The sequence below is a fragment of the Choloepus didactylus genome, chromosome 26 (genome assembly GCF_015220235.1).
Source record: "Choloepus didactylus isolate mChoDid1 chromosome 26, mChoDid1.pri, whole genome shotgun sequence".
NCBI classification, from domain to species: Eukaryota; Metazoa; Chordata; class Mammalia; order Pilosa; family Megalonychidae; genus Choloepus; species Choloepus didactylus.
In genome coordinates this window covers 8,318,474-8,336,306 of record NC_051332.1, presented here as the reverse complement: position 1 = coordinate 8,336,306, position 17,833 = coordinate 8,318,474, and the positions used below count along the sequence as shown (strand labels likewise).

General features: G+C 35.7%; 1 protein-coding gene and 1 pseudogene across 1 annotated transcript; both read right to left on the bottom strand.

Annotated features, from left to right (window-relative positions):
- Positions 1-7,881: 7,881 nt before the first annotated feature.
- Positions 7,882-8,822, bottom strand: LOC119520727 (annotated as a pseudogene).
- Positions 8,823-16,778: 7,956 nt separating this feature from the next.
- On the bottom strand, positions 16,779-17,558 carry LOC119520852 (E3 ubiquitin-protein ligase RNF114). Its single transcript, XM_037818736.1, has one exon. The coding sequence runs from the start codon at positions 17,556-17,558 to the stop codon at positions 16,872-16,874; it is 687 nt and encodes a 228-aa protein (XP_037674664.1). The 3' UTR covers positions 16,779-16,871.
- Between the last annotated feature and the right edge of the window lie 275 nt (positions 17,559-17,833).

Here is a 17,833-nt window from a genome sequence, read left to right as displayed (position 1 = left end):
CTTAGATAACAATGTAGATTTTGCCCAGTGTTTAAGAGAGAAATAATACAGTCATAATAAATGTTTTCTTCAGTACATCTTATAGACAACTACCATTTATCTTTTTTCCAGTTTCTTATCTGCAAAATAGGTAGATAAGATTGATTGCTAACATGTATAGTATTAGAATTAGGCATTTATGTCTCTGCTACATTATTACAGTAGGCATACCTTAAAATCACATAGCACAAACATGCCCAAAGTCCAGATGGAGAGTTGCAAGACAATGATGAAATCCATTCCAACATATTATTTGATAGAAAAGAAACTTGAGACCCAGAAATGTTAAAATATAAACCCAAGGACAGCCATCTAATTAGTAAACACTCCATCAAATACCATTTCTGTGTATCATAATTGCCTCTCTATGTAATCAAAAATGCAAATACATGTGATATTGCCCATGTTTACATGCCTTGGAGGGTAAGGTTTCCCTGTATAACTTTATGTGACAATAAGCATATATGTTGGTCTTACAACATGCTCAGTACAGAAAACTTGGAAAAGATTTTAGGAAAAAAATTACCTAAAATTCACCACCCGTTCATAGGCCATCACAGTAAACATTTTGAGATACTGTCTCCAAACCTTCTTTCTATGTCTACATTTAAACAGGTGAAATAATACCCTATATATACTTTTCTATCTTACTACCACATAACATTATGAAAAATTATGTACTTTTAGGAAAAAAGGTATTTTATTCTTTTAAGTGCCAAGCATAGCACAGTGCCCAGCATGTAGAGTATTCAACAAATGTTATGTGATGAACAACCCAAGTTAATGAATTGACAAATCTTCCATGAAAGCATTTAATGGAATTTGCTGAGCAGGCCAATCCAGGCTTGTTCTTTACTCACATAGAACAACTAAATCCACTGGCATAAAATCACTGATTTTGGGCCTAGGAAAATGAGTGAAATCAGTAAAATTGTTTGTGCTATTTAAGGTCTACAAGAGATAATGTCATATAAAATGTTTTTTCCCAACCACTGAGGTTTTCTTTGAAATTTATTTCACTTTTTATTTCTAGGAATTCTATTTGATTATTTTAGAAGATTTGTGATAATTTTCCCCCAGAACCTCACTTCCCATGTCTTTGATTCATTTTTTTTCACTCATCATTTTATATGTATACTTTTTTTAATAGTCTGTCATCTGGACACATCTCCAATCCCTTATCCAAAATCCTTGCAACCAGGTCTAATTGGAATTGAGAATTCTTCAAATTTGAGGAAGGTAATAGAGTAAATGTACAGTATATTCTAAAACACCACCAGCAGGCTCTGGGGAAGCATGTCCTAATCAAACAGTAATATCTTTGCAGCAAAACATATGAATAATCATAATAAATAGACTGTTTTCTTGAGTGTTTCATAATTTTTTATGGTACATTTAAGAATCCCTGGTGGCTGGGTTATGGAAACAACCCCTCAAAGGAGTTTTCAGTCCCTTTAACCCTGTTTTATCACTGGTTGGGGATAAATTTTTGGTTGATTTCTCTCCATGTAGGGAGCCTAGAAAATGGAAGTCATAAAATTCAAACTCTGAGGTCACTGAGGTACAGGTCTAGCATTCTGAATTTTCAAAGATTATTTTTTGCTACCCAAAGACCAAAGATATAAATAAGTGTCCTTGTTTGGCTCCTGTGTCAGTTTCCATGTTTTTGTTTTCCATTTTTATTTTTGCTTTTCCTAGCCAAGCATTTCACTAAGGTGGTGCTTTAACGGTCCCATCTTTTATGTCTGTGTGGGCATGAGAGGATCTTATTCCCAGCTCTCTGCCTTCCCTGGTCCCAAGCCTTGCCTTTTTTCCTGCAGGATTGATAGCATCCAATCCTATCAGTTACTGATAAATTCCCAGGAAGCAATAATATCAGCTTTTATGTTTACCCTCTTTCTGTTGCTTCTTGGTTTCTAGTGCCTTGTTTCTGGCAAGGTCACCTGGGCCTTAAATAATGTATCATATTTTATGCAGCATGTCCTGGTGTTTGTATACAAGGAGGGCTCTATTGCCAGACCATACAATCTTTTCTTTACATATTCTTCTGACATCATACCAAACTATTTTATCATATGCTTTCAATATTTGAGATTCTGTCTCATATTTTATTTTGCTATGCACTCATCTGGTTTGCTTGCTACCAGATGCATGGGTGAAATAAGAGGGAATTAACAGCATAAACTCATTTTGTTTTTATTATCTCAGAAATGTAAATTACAAATGGATCAATCACTGAACATCATTATCAAAATATAACAGTAGATAAATATCAAGGTAAAATGTCATTGATGTATTTTATTAACTATAGTGGCTCATTTCAGAGCCCACTGGCTTTCAGAACCAATTAATACATTCCCTAACCATTTAAATCCCAATTTAATGTCACTACAAAGAAAATATCCACAAACAATATTTTCTCCAGTTGTGTTTTCTCCAAGTGTGTTATGAGTGCTTAAGGAAGTTTCTGTAGGATTAATAACATCATGGGAATCTGAGCTCTCTGTAACAATAGCATTTGAGTGCTTAATACGTACTGATGTGTAAATGGGCCTTTGTTTATAATTTGTTTCATTAACTTATTCTACAAACATAAAGGACAACTAACAATATGTCAGATATATTTGTAAGATTTTTCCAAAACTCTTCTAAATTCTGGAAATGTGTGGGTGAACAAGATATGCAAGAATCCTGCTGTCATCATAAGTCATTTTTGTTGAAGAGAAATAAAGCATTAATAAATATTTTAATAGTAGGAAGATTTGTGACAAAAGTTTAGCATGCCAATAAGATTGCAAATAAGGGGGAAAAGATGCAGACAGTGTGGTAAAAGAATTCTCTTAGGGGGTGACTGAGCTGGTCTGAAGCAGCCAGCTATGTGGAAATATGGGGGCAAGGAGTGCAATTCAGGAGCAATGTTAGCTTGGCATGTTCCAAAAATGAATTGGTAGACAGATTCCTTTGTATATTAATAATTATATGAACTTTATAATCATATCATGGTCCCTTCACATAGGAACAGTGTTCACTTGGGAAGTTAATATCTATGGACTATTTTTTTATCATCAAAATGTTTAGTGTGAGAAATAAACATACTACTTTAAAAATGAATTGGGTGCATAATATAATAAACACTGAAGTTTCAGTTCTGCTCTAAGTTTCCCCTTATATATGTCCATGAGTGCAGCGTATCTATGTTGGTTCATGAGCAGAAATAGCTAGATGAGCACTGTAGACTTTGGAAGTAGAGTTAAGTTCATGTATTTTCCCATGTAAAAACTCCTGATCTTGGTAGCATGAACTCTTGATTCTCTAGCTGATGGAGCTACACTTGGGTTAATTGAACTACTCATTATTTTTGGAATAGAATATTATATAAAAAAATCAAACATCTTTAGAAATATAATCTAATACTACCTATCATAAAAGATCAGTTTTTTAGCCCATTCTCTTATTTTGTTTTAGGTCCTGTATCATGCATGAATTTCTCTTCCTCTACAAAGTGTCCTTAGCTCTGTGGTAGAGTGTGTCTTATTCCTCTTGGAATCCCTTAAGGTGCTAAACTCAGTTGTCATATTTATATATAAAACAGATACTCAGGAATATTCACAAATACATTTTTTTAAAAAGCTTCCTGATACATAGATCAACATCATACGTTATATTAAAAGTTCCAATATTTTAAAAATAAGAAATACTTTTCTAGTAACAATGGCAGCAGTTTTAAAAAATAATGAACAGCTAATTTACTGACTGCTCTCTAAGCCCTTTGCATGCAAAGATGCTGTGAAACTGGTTATATTAACACCTCCATTTGACAAATGAAGAAACCAAATCACTGAAAGATTCAGAGTCTCTTGGGGTCAGGTAGAATTGACAGGATTGAGATGCAAACCAGCAAATTGACTCCTGTATTGTACCCTTAACCACCTTATATAGCTGCCTCTTCAATAATCTATTCTATTATTCTATTTAATTTAATTAAAATCTCTGTTTGCCCTTCCAGACAGAAGAAAGTTATTCTGCTGATAGCTCATCTTTGATGGACTAGATGAGCTTTGCATGACTCTCCCCAGTGCAGGCTGGGTTCATTTCTTCCCTACTCCCTCTAAAGTTAGGTGATCCCAACAGCCTAGGATCAAATGGCTCAGTGCTTTATATTACATATTACACATCATATAATTTATCTAGACAATTGGGAGGATGGGCTATGCAATTAAAAAGTAAAAACTCTTTTGTATTAACATTTCAGGAATTTCCCTTGGAGAGAAAGAGTAAAGGAATAATCACTGGTCCAAACTTTCATACGAACTCAATATTCTCAATATTTAAAAATACATATTTTAAAAGAACAATGGGAATATCAATTGTCTTTAGTTGAAAAGAACAGTGAAAGGAGAAAAAATGGGGAATAATGAGTTCTGTAAATCCCCATTATAATGAGTACATTCTACATAGCTTTCGATATGCTATGGGTAAAAATAAGAAAGCATATTAGAAATATAACTTCACACATAAAATACTGTGTTCAAGGAAAATCTAAGGTTAAGGTCTTCACCATATCTTCAAAATGGATAGAAATAAGGTGATTGGACTGTATTAATCTAAATTGCAGAGAGTTCAAAGCCTGCAAACTTACCTTCAACAGAGGAGAACAGCAAAGGAGTAATCTCTGAACATTTATAATAGAATCTTGCACATTGGGAGCATCTCCCTAAAGGAACTTCCATTTAATTATGAAAGGAATGAGAATTTAAATTCAAGAAACATATTAGGGTTAGAATAAGGAAAGTAGAATTAATTAGAAGAAGAGTCCTTACAATAAAATCAAGCGATGGAAAACTGTCTACCAGTTTCACATGGGTTCTGCCATCTTATCTTCACACTTGGAAATCAAGCATCTCAGGAAAATATTCTTGGTTTGTATCATGAAAAATTTTGATGAATTGCTTTCTTTCCTGGGCACTATGTCCCTAATAAGTACCATTTTCAGGATAGATGATCATAGCAAAGAATGGGTTTTGCATCACATGGCCATTTTCATAGACATCACATGTCTCAATTCTATGGATCACCTCACAGTAATGTTGGAGGAGGAATTCAAGCACAGGTCATTGGTGAAGTAGTAGATTGTGCTATGAAGAATTTACCCTCTGCACTTATACTTAACTGGGATGTAGAATAGCATGGCCTTTCATGTGAAACAGCTCTGAAATCACACCTTGTTACTCCCACCTTAACTATGTGAGCTTGGACAAGTGAGATAATTTTAAGCTTCAATTTACTCACTTTTAGAATGGGAAAATGCTGTGTTACTGCATGACTCTGAGATAATTATGGGATAACTCTCAGCCCAGTGTCAGCCTCATATGAAGTGTTAAAATATAATGGAATTGTTTCTGTACTTGCACCTCTATGCAGTTTACAAGAATTAATTCACCACTTCTAGGGAGTTGTGACTAATATTATCCCCATTTTTGAAGAATAAAATGTGCGTATTGAAAAGTAAATATGAGCTTAAGGTTTTTGACCAAGTTTACAAAGTGAACAAGTGAAAGAATAAGGTTGGCAACCCATGTTGTTCATTAATTCTAAACTATGTAACGTCTCTATGTAGTCTGGAAAACTGTGGGCAGAATTGTGTTCAAGTAAAGCTTTCTTTTGCATCACTCAGTTCCCAAGCACTCTGAACTCCTGAGTTCCTTCCCATCAATTATGGAGAAAATCCATCAGGTGAACTCATTTGCCTCAGAGTATTATGAATTAATACCCATTCTCTCAAGAAAATATAAATTTGAAAGGAAAATAGTATGTGAGTTTGTATGTTCCTGTGATTGTGTGTGTGTGTGTGTGTGTGTGTGTTGGTTTGGGAGAAAAAGAGAAACAGACACAGTCAGAGAGAGAAAGAGACAAAGAAGCAGAACAGGAGATAAATATGCTCTTTGGTTATATGTTGTAGATGATTAAATATAATTAAACTGATAGCTGTAAAAATAACAATATCATCAATTTAAAAATATTTTTGCAGTAATTTCCTGAATTTTCAGCAGTTGGCTAAATCACTTTGAGTTCTGCCAAATGAATCAAGTCCTTTGGACATTATATGTCTGAGAGGTCTTGTAAGTCAGAGACTACAACCTACAAAAGTGATGTTATGTACATGACTTGTCCAAGATCACCTACATATTAATTTGAAATTTGAAAACTCAAATAGGAACACTGACCTTGGCATCATTATTCTTCATGTAATACCAGCTCTCCAAAACTGAAAGCAAGAAGTGTTTCATGTTTAAAAAAATAGGTAATGAAGACAATCCAAACAAATCTGCCAACATACTACCACATTTTAAAATGCTTTAACATCCTATTTTGAAATGTATTCATAATCAGCACCCAGTTTGGTCTATCAATGTTTCCCAGTAAATGACAATCAAATGATTTTACTGCTAACATTAATTACTTTCAACTCATTCCTAAAGTAACATTAGATTAAGTTAGTTCTTAAAGTCTCTAGGGGTTTTAATTTTTGTGACAATAGGCACAGTAATATTACAATTTAAACTAAATCAGCAATTCATTTGCACATACAAATTGTTTTTAAAATGTTGTCCATGCCATATGTGTATGTGTGTGTGGAAATGAGAGCATACCTGTTTCTGGTTTCCCTTGAGGAAGATAAAAAATTCAACAAAAGACAAAAAAGAAGTCTTTTCACATTACACCAATCTTGTTTTATATTTGCATCATTGAAGAGAAATATGTAATTACTTTCATGTGCAATTAAAAATATGCATATTACATTTCATTAGCTATTTATTATCTGCACCAAAACCAAAGGTGGTTGTTTGATTGATTTATTGACTGATTCATTCACTTGTGAATAGACTTTAAGGAAGTATATTGTTGCCACAATTGTGTACTTTATGAAACCAGGTAAAAGAGGTATCAAAATATATCAATATTTTCATGGCAGAAAATTACTGTTCACAACAAACAGTCCCCCATAAATATTATTTCTTTCAAATATAAAAATTAACCAAAGAATTTAGGCACCATATCTTAGTCCCAGATGTGCAAAGTATTCTGAAATAAATACCAATTCAGTTTGTTAAGTGAAGTCTGGAAATCCATGCTTTTTTAATTACACAGATATTTGCTAATTCTATCCACTCTTCTATCAGACTGTAAGTCAAAGCCAGTTTGGCTAGGGAAGGTGAGGAGTGTACAATCTGGCGTATGGTAGTTACTGCAATCTGTAAAGACAGATACCATAGTGTGTCTCCCAGGAAACCCCAAGACATGGAAAAATAGTGGAATGTATAAGTTTTTATATTTTAAAAGTAGAAATCTCTGAAGAGTTCTGCAACTTCTTACAATGAAAGAAGCATAAACAAAATTCATAGCTATTAGGGAGACTATCATTTTTTATATCATATTATGAAACAGAATTATATGTTATTTTTTCCACCACAAATTGACCTCTAAATAGGCAAATGAATAACTATTTCTAAAATTCACCCACTGAATTTTTGAATAAGAAAACCTCTTTGTATTTTAGTTAAATATTTGAATCTTTTCAATTAATTATCCTTTTTTCAACTTTCTATTGTAATAACATTTATGCAACTCAAATTTTCCCATTTTAACAACTTTCAGTTATGCCATATTAATTAATCCTCACTAATTACATCAGCTGGAATGGGTCAGTCTACTGTTTTTACTCCTAATTTGCATCTTTCTCTTTTTCTTTCAAAACACAAGTCTTTAGCTTAACTTCCCTATAACCTTCACAATAATGTGTGGACCAACAAATAGGTATGAAGCAGAGAAGACACAATTTACTCAGTTTTGTTTTGTTAAACATGTTTTGCTGAGCACTTTGTTCATGGTTTCTTTTACATCCTTGTTCCTCAGACTGTAGATCATGGGGTACAGCATGGGAATTACCGTGGTATAAAACATGGCCACACTTTTCCCCTGCTCCACAGACTCCTCAGAGGGCCACCTGAGATAAACAAAGATGAGAGTCCCATAAAATATGATGACAACTGTCAGATGGGACCCAGAGGTGGAGAAGGCCTTCCACCTCCCTTTTGTTGACCGCATCCATAGAATGGCAATGACAATGAAAAGGTAAGAGATGACAACCACAGTCAGTGAATATGTGAAATTAATGCCTGCAACTATGATCATTGTATATGCTTTTACAAAGGTCCCAGCATGGGCCATTTTGATGAGAGGTGGGTCTGTACAGTAGAAGTGGTTGATTTCAATTTTCCCACAGAAGTGCAAGCCATATGTCCATATCATTGCTGCCAGACTAGTCAGAAAACCATATATGTAAGGGAAAGAAATCAGTCAAATGCAAACAACCCTTGACATCTTACTGCCATGGAGCATAAGGTTGCATATTGCCATGTATCTATCAAAGGCCATTGCAGAAAGAATAAAAACTTCTACATGTACAAGGGCAGTGAAGAAAAAACACTGCACTATTAACAACCAACATAAGAAATAGTTTTTGTCTCTGATAACAGGTTTTCCAGCATTTTAGGGGTGACATTGGAAGAAAACCAAACATCAATGAATGACAAATGGCTGAGAAAAAAGTACATGGGGCTATTAAGCTGTGGACTGACCTTAATTAACATGATCATACCAATATTGCTCACAATGATGGTAATATAGATGATGAGAAAAATGATGAAGAAGAGTACTCGCCATTGCTGATGACTGGTTAATCCCAAAAGAATAAACTCTGTCACATCAGTGAAATTAAGCATTTTCACAGTTCAAAACCAATAAGGTAAAGGCTTTGTGACATCTAAAAGGAAAAAAAGTGAAAAAAATCAGAAATTGTTCATTTATTAATTTATATATTTATCCATGTTTCCTGTTATTGTCACTTCATTAAATGGCTATGGCTGCACTTTACCATTCTTTTCAGCAAATAATTTTTGGGGTACCCATTAGCAGGTTTTCTGAAGGTAAGTTTGACTAATAAATACACAGACACTATTATATAGCAGTTATACAGAATATTGTGATTGAAACACGATAGTATTAAGTACTTCATTGGCCCAATGTCTAAGGCTACTTCTTAACCAAACATCACTCCCAATGCTGTTTGGTATTTTCATAGTTTTAAGATATTTATGGAGGGTTATAGATACCTTTATACCAAACTCAGAAATCATCTTTTGCCTCTTGTCCCTTTTTCATTATAAAAATATTCTTCATTAGAGATGGAACTACCAAATCAAATAAATCATCAGCCCTAAATCTCAGGTAATGTAACCTTATTCTTGCACTAATTTAAATTGAGAAGGGTCAAACTGATCACAACAGCTATCAAAGCCAACTAGAAGAAGGTGAACCATTTATTCACATTTATGCATTATGCACAGTCCCTGGATAGACACTACCCCCAATCTAACATGTAATAATAATCTACTACAAGTCATCCATTACAGTGTTCTGAAGATTCAAATATGAGTAAGACAAGGAGATTAATGTCAGTATTTACACAGGAATTAATGTAAATAAATACCTTCAAAATGTGTGATATATTATTATAGAGTGATAATAGGGACAGAAATTGGGAAATGATCAAGTCAATTTTGGAGATCCATTGGAATCTGGGATAACTTCCTTGATATTTTGAAAATTTATTAAAAAAATTAGGTTGTATAATATGAAGCTTTTACTAGAACAATATTTATCAAATTATATTCTTGAGAAAATGTTTGTTTCTTGCATGATGCTAATAGAAATTATGGCGAAAAAACAAGTGTCACTTCCTCAAATAATAATGGGAAATATTCATACTCAATCCAACCTCTTAGAAATACACAGTCTTACTGTAATAAACTCAGAGATCTGTGAAAGTTAAACTAGCATTTACTTAGCTTTAAATTTTCTAAAATTATGTAACAGAGATTACATCAACACCATTGACTGTCCATGCTCTTTAGAATAGAGAACAATTTGTCCAATAAGAATACTGAAATATCTTTTCATCAAGACAATGGAGATGGGATTTGTGCCATGCCCTCTGATGGCTGAATGTCATCTCCAAGGCAAATGATGATTCCTAAGATCTTAGTTTTAACCTCCAGAATTAGAACTTTGTTCAAAAACAATTTGTTGGGCTCTATCCATGATTATCACAAGGTAGTGAGTAGGAAAAACAGAGCAGACAGGAAGGTTAACCTCATTGCTATGGTGAAAATAAGCAGATTCTTATCCACAGAGGTGATCCATAATCCACCCACTCCACTTGCAAAGAAAATTTTCCCTTTTTACATTCAAGGAGAAAGCTACAAATCAAAGTGGCTTAGACAGACTCTATATGACTGTCAATTTTCATGCCAAGTAATGAAAATTCATGGCATTAATGAGTGGATTTATTAAAAAAAAGACAGATCAATAACAGCTAAAGTTTCTAAAACTGGATAAACTGCCTTGGAAATATTTAGATATAGGATGCAAAATTGGTTAGAAATTGGATAGGTTCATCTTTAAGGTCCTTTGCTTTACTGTATAAAAGACACCACCCACCCCCAGTCCGAAGGCTTCAGAGGTAATTTTCCCCTTGAAGAGTTTCTCAATGGTCAATTTTACATGACCATGTGGATTTAAGCACACACAGCTATATGGAAATTATGAATGCTTAGAGAAAACAATGAATGAACATACATCTGCTAGGTATAAATGGAGTTTCCTTTAAATTCTACTGACATCTGTGTCAATAACACCCATTTTGGTATTGTTCAACTCACCATCCCCAACAGTATGTATATTAACAGATTGGTCAAAATACTTTATCCACCAATTTATCATTTATATCACAAAAGATAAATTACTACTTTAAAGGAATATATTTATAAGCCATTAAGAAATATAGGTGGCATCAAATAACAGGGAAGAAAATAATCAAAGTATACTTATAATTTTGTATTTTTTTAAATTATAAAGTTTATCAGGTGTGCATAGAACAGGCATGAAGAAGTATTAAATATTTCACTAGTTAAAGAGTTCTGTTTCTATTGTCAGACTTTGAAATTTGGATCCATGACTTATTTTATGAACTTAGGGAAGTTTTATTCCATTTTTTTGTTTTACCTTCTCTGTGCCTCAATAGCATAAGACAATGACAATATTATCCATTTCACTGGGTGCTTGTGAGTATGGAAAGAGATATTGCATATTAACACAATAAATATGCAAGGAATGATAATTATTAAATGCACTGTTGGAAATTGTAGCTACTATTGATAGTTCATAATCAAATAATCAAATCTCTCTTGAAAGTTTACCTCTTTTTTTCTCTCTCTCCATCTCTTTGTCTCTTTCACACACACATGCACACACACAAACACAAACACAGATTAACACATGGAATAATTAATTTATCTCTAGAAAGAATAAAAGAAAAGAAAATCTAAGATTCTGGTTCCACACAATTGTTCCAGATAGAATGTTTAGACCTACCCGAAAATGAACTGAAAAACATTCCCAGTAAGGATGCAGAGTTAAACACTGAATGCTATATAAGAATTGGTAAGCAACTTACACCAAGTAAAAGAGAAGTTGGGAGAAATATATATAAGAGGCATCCCTGAAATGTTTGCCTTAGAAAATAAGGAGCAATTAAGAAGTTTCTCCTAGAAATGACCCTTGGGAAAGCACATCTCTAGAGGAATAGTCAACTGTTAAATTGTTTTTAATTTACTTCTAGTAACAGATTTGTACAATTTTCTTTTTCTCCAAGCTGTAGTTATTTTGAGTGGACCCTGGAATCAAAAAATAAAATTTGCTTTGGGTTTGTGTCATACTAAAATTGTTGATAGGGTTATTCAACCTGTACATGGCCAATCAAGTGTTCTGTCATTCATGATCTGTTCCACTGACTCCCACTTGGTTTTTCCAGTGACAGATGAAGCAAGTATAATCCCTTATAATTAAAATTATAGCATACCAAAGCAGGAAGAAACTATCTGCTTCAACCTCCTTTTTTTTAATAAATAAGGGAAAGAAAGAACATAATAATAATAGCAACAAGAATGCTTTTATTGAAGTTAATGCATGTCAGATACTATGCAAATTTAATTTAATTTATCATAACTATCCCTGAGACAATTATTATATTACTACAAAACTTTGTTCCTCCTTTTTAAGATTTGTGGAAGAAATTGCTGGTTTACCACCAAATCCATTCTATTTCCATTGTAATAGCATTTGATTAGAAAAACACCCCAAATAAATCTTTAATCCCCAGCCTTCCTTGTGATCATATGATGATGCTCTATCCCATATATCAAAAATGGAAGTGTTGCAGAAGAGTTTCTTGTCTTTCTCACAAGCAAGGTGCCTGCTCTACCAGTTTTCCTTTCCATTTCTGTCATTCTGCAACCTGAAATGCACATCTGAGTTCTAGATGTCCATCTAGAACCATAAGGAGGAGAGATGTACCCCATCAATGGCAGAGATTGCTTATTTCTGGACTTTTACCTAACAGAGAAATAGAAATATCTCTTGCTTAGGCCACTGCTGTTTTGACTTCTGTGATTGGAAACCAGATGTAATCCTGAGGCAAGTCTGTTGCAGTGGCTTTTCCACTATCTGGAGTGTTCTTCCCCCAAGACTTCACATAGTTGTGCTCTTCAGTGTTGCCACTCAGAGACCTCCCTGATAACTTCATGAATTCTTGACCATACTTACTGCTTTGATTATCTTACTGGCACTTTTCACTTTCTAAATTTGAATTTGTGTGTCTTTCTATTGTCTGTGCCCTTTCCACCTGAGACTGAACCCTGTGAATGCAGGCATCTTCACTGTCTTGCTCATGGCCCCACCTCAGTACCTATAACAATACTTGTCACATGGAACGTAATCAATAAATATGTTTTAAATGAAGAAAATGGTTAAAGTGGTCATGTTTTTAATAGGGGAGCCACATAGGTAGGAGAGACACACATCTATGTATCAGTCAGATACTTCTCGGAATAGCATTGTGAAGTCCAAGGTGTACAATGAGGCCATGTTTTGGAATTGAAAAGCACTGATGAAGGCTGCACAAATCAGAGCTCTGTGTGGATCTTGAGAGAAGATTTGTGGAAGAAATTGCTAGGAAAAATCACAGTATAATCAGGGGTGAATTCCTTCCTGGAGGCTCCAGGGGCAACTCTGTTTCTTTACCTTTTCTAGCTTCTAGATGATGCCAACATTCCTTATCTTGTGTCCCCCTTACATCTTCAAAGGTAGTAAAGGCTTGACTCCTTATATCACAACATTCTGGCTTTCTATTTGTCTCTATCTTGCATTTTTAAGAACGCTGGTGAATACCTTAGGCCTAATCAGATAATCCAGGAAAATTTCCTTATTTTAAATTACTGTTTGGGTTTGCTAAGCCTGACATTAAGCAAAATACCAGAAATGGATTAGATTATATAAAGGGGGTTTACTTGGTCATAAAGTTACAGTCTGAAGGTAATAAAGTGTCCAGGGTAAGGTGTCAACAATCAGGTACCTTCACTGAAGGATGGCTGATGGCATCTGGAAAACTTCTGTTAGCTCAGAAGGCTGGCATCTGCTTGCTCCCAGGCTGCATTTCATAATGGCATTCTCCAAATTGTCTGCATCAGCTTCCAATGGCCATCTTCAAAATGTCTGTCTCAGCTACAGCTTCTCCAAAATGTCACTCTTAGTTGCTCTCCAAGGTGTCACTCACACCTGCTTTGCATCTGGGCCTGTATGGCTCTTTTTAAAGTACTCCAGTGATCCAGTTAAGACCCACCCTGAATGGGTGGGGCAACACCTCCATGGATATAATCCAATGAAAAGTCTCACCCACATTTGATTGAGTCACATCTCCATCGGAACACTGAACCAAGAAGTTTCAATGTAATCAACACTAATAAGCCTGCCCCAACAAGTTTGGACCAAAGATAATGGCAATTTGGGGGACATAGTACATCCAAACTGGCACAATTACTTAACTTAATCACATCTGCAAAATCCCTTTCTCCATGTAAGATAAGATAGTTACAGTTTCCAGAGAATAGGAGGAGGACACCTTTGGAAGCCTCCTTCTGTCAAACACAGAGAGTAAAGACTTATCATCCTTTCCACCTTTCACATCCCTCACAAGTTCCTCTTTTTGCCAACTCTAACCAAGAAGCATATGGAGAAGGGGATCCTGAGTTTCATAGTTCCCAGTCTTAATCAAGTTGACATGTACAATCTGGTACAAATTCATTTTTTCTTCTTGCCATGAAATCATTATAGGACAATATAGCTTCATTTAATTTTGATATCAAGGTATTTAAAATGTTTCCTTTTAAAATGTGTAAAGAAGAACAACTGAATAAACAACACACTGTTATCTTCTATTTTCTAGTACTTGCCTTACATGCTTAAGTGTCAAAACCACAAAAATGAAGGAACAAACATATCAAAGATTTATCCAGTAGACAGTCTAAATGTGGTTGGTGAGGGCAAAGTGAATAAGTTGCAGCCTGAGTGAAATGTGTGCTCTGGAGGATATCACAAGATAAGCTGAGAGATATTTACTGGGGATCTCTAGAGGTGAGCAAGTTTTGTGGATGTTTCCTCAAAATTTGACACCAAAACAAATGGATAGATTAGAGGAGAAAGATCAAACACAGTAAAATCTGGAATATGCCTGACCATCTCCTTGAAAATCCACTACCCACAGTGAAGATAACCTCTATATAAAAGAACTGACTTTAAAATATTTTGGTTTTGTGGGATGGGAGATGACAAAATAAAACTATCTTTTGTCTACTGTTGACATATGTAAAACTCAGAAAGATTACACAGCACAGGGTAAGTGAATATAAATACAAAGAAAGCAGGAAATATGGTATTAATCTGAAGCAAAGTAGGAGATAAATCGAAAAGCATTAAACAAGAAAGAGTTACTTTTAAATGAAGAAGAGTATCATCCACCATGAAGTTATATACTCAATATATTTAACAAAACAAAAACTATATAAAGAGACAATAAAATAAAAATGAATTTGAAATTTTTTTTTTGGATAAATTAAGAAATTTATTTATATTTCATGGTTTAAAAGCCAGAACATAACAAATTTCACTTTCTGCAAAGTCTTATTAGAAATACATGAAGTGCACTTAATACAAGAAAATAAGTCAAGTTCTCCATACCACTGGTGAGGTGGACCTGCTCTAATCAGTTTTCTCAAATGAAGGTTTTGTCAAATCTCCCACCAAAATCCTACAAAGGTAATCTCAACTCAAGGAGTTTTGAGTGAACTTTTTCCAGAAATTACAGTGAAGAAGCTGACCTTAATATCTGGGTCCTCCCAAGCAACAGCACGTTAGAAAAAATTATTGCCCCAAATGGGCCCAGTCTTCCCTGGTGACGAGGCACCTGCAGCTATTTCCTGGCCGGCAGGGGGAGGCCCCCAGCAGCAGTGCATGGGCCCAATGCACTGCACCATTTGCAACCTCAGCCACTGACTAGAAAAATGTCCATATTTTAACAATGTTGGACCTGAAAAAACAGACCTGATTCTCAAATGTCTTCTGGTTGATTAGATTCTGCTCCTACAGTTAGACTGACAGCTTTTTAGCCTTATATTTATTAATATTTGTAAAATATCTTTAACTTCAAGAAAGTTTCTAGGAGACCACTTTTGTTAACAATTGCTCATCAGGAGATGTTCTGCCTTTATGAAGTCTGTCTTATGTGAGACAACTGGGTGTGAGATCAGATTTTCTATAACCTCTCTTTGTATTTAGAAAGCAGGCTGCAAACCCATTTACAGGTTGAAATCAGGTTCATAAGGAAACCAGTCTGTGATAGAAAAACAATGCTAAATTTAATCTAAGTTACCAAATAGAAGACAGAAGAACCAGTATCCACTGGAATCTCCCAAGTTTCATCCTTCTTACGCATTTGAGGACTCCCTTTCGTACTTCAAGGACAAGAATGTAAGCAAGCCCCAAATAAAGAGGTATAATGGACATTCAAAAGTATCTCATTAGCCTGAAAATCAGAACCAAAAAGTTATTGCCCTCCCACTGCTTAGCTGAACTTCCTCCCCACTTATGGATATATGGGTTTTTAACTTTCCTAACCTAGAAACTTTCACTAAAAATATATGGTTACACCTTATCCTAAAAAGGCACCATGCAGGCATTTAGGACTGACCCAGTTAACTTCAAGGGTGTACAGGGGTAGTAGGAAAATATCACTAATCAAAACTTCCAGCATCAGACCATGCTAAATCCAGAACACTCACCCCAACAGGACTTCTGAAGTGCTCCCTAGGATGGTAACCCCAGCTGCTGCCAAAGACCAACCAACAAGAAATGCCATGGCACACTGGGAGCTTCATCATGGATCAACACACCACTGCCAGAGCTCACACACTGCAGGGACTAGGGAAGGAGACATGCGTTTCATTTGTGCTATTTGTGACCCCGAAAAGATCCTGGCTGGCTGGGAGGACCTGAGGGATGAACACCGGATGGGAGGAACAAGTGTGGAACAAGAACAGGTGGAGAAGCTGGATTCTCTTCCAGAAGTTAGCTCTAGGAAGTAGCTGAAGACAAAAAAAAAGATTAGACGATGTGACAAACAAGGTTAACAGTAAGGGAAGACAGCTTTGGCAAGAGCCCAAAGAAAAAAGAGGACTATGAGCTGGGGACCCTATTCCCCTGTCCTCAATGCCATGGCTCAATCCCTCATCTGTTGTACATTTAAAGCATGTGAGTCAAATGTTTCATGCTTAACATGTAATGGAAGCTCTGGAACATGAGATGGATAGCAGAAACTCTGCTCACTGATCGATGATGGAACGCTGCAGCACCTGATTCATCATGTCCTCTTCATCCACATCGTAATCCACAAAAGTGTCATAAGAAAACTGGTGCCGGCGCTGGATGTGCTCTATGAAGTTGGCGCTGCGGTAGTTGGGGTCTCCCCAGGGCATCGAGGCACATATAGGACAAACCACAGATTTGGTATCCGTGCTATGGGATAATCTGCAGTGTTCCACAAGTCCTTCCTGATCAAAATTCTTCTCAGGACAGTAAGGGCAAGGAAAGGTATAACGGTTTGGGACATTCCTTGGCTGAAGGGATGCATCCTTTGTGGTGGCCTTCACACCTTCCATGATGTAATTCTGGTATTTGGAACAGGTGGCCACGTGGGCCCGGATCTTGGATAGGACGAAATTTTTACAGCAGCCATGGCAAGAAGTCTCTGTGCTCTCGATCTGCCGCTCGAGCTCCGCGGCTCGGACGCCAGGTGCCAGAGCGCTGCGACACACCCCACAGACAGGTTTCTTCGGCTTCAGACATTCCTGCAGGCATGCAGAGCAAAAGACGTGTCCGCAGGGCACTTGTACCGGCTTCTCGTACACCTCCAAGCACACAGGACACGTGAAGCGGCCCAGGGGGTCGGCCTCCGCCGCGGACCCCGCCAGCTGCGCACCGCCCTCACGACCCTGCTGCTGCGACGCCATCTTGCTGCAGCTGCTAATTTGAAATTTTAATATATGTTTTTAGTGTTTCCCAATGAGATAGAAAAAAAAAATGTAGAAAATAAGGTTAATAATCATATAGATTTTTCATATGGAAATCTAAATTTTACAAAAGCACATGCTAAAATTCCCTTTTGCAAAGTGCAAAAGAGCTTGGATAATTTCTAAAATGTAGGAAGAGTAAAGGCTTTTTTTTAAACAGAAAGAATAAAACTTTAAAATTAAATTATTAAAGCAATAATTCATAAACTATTACA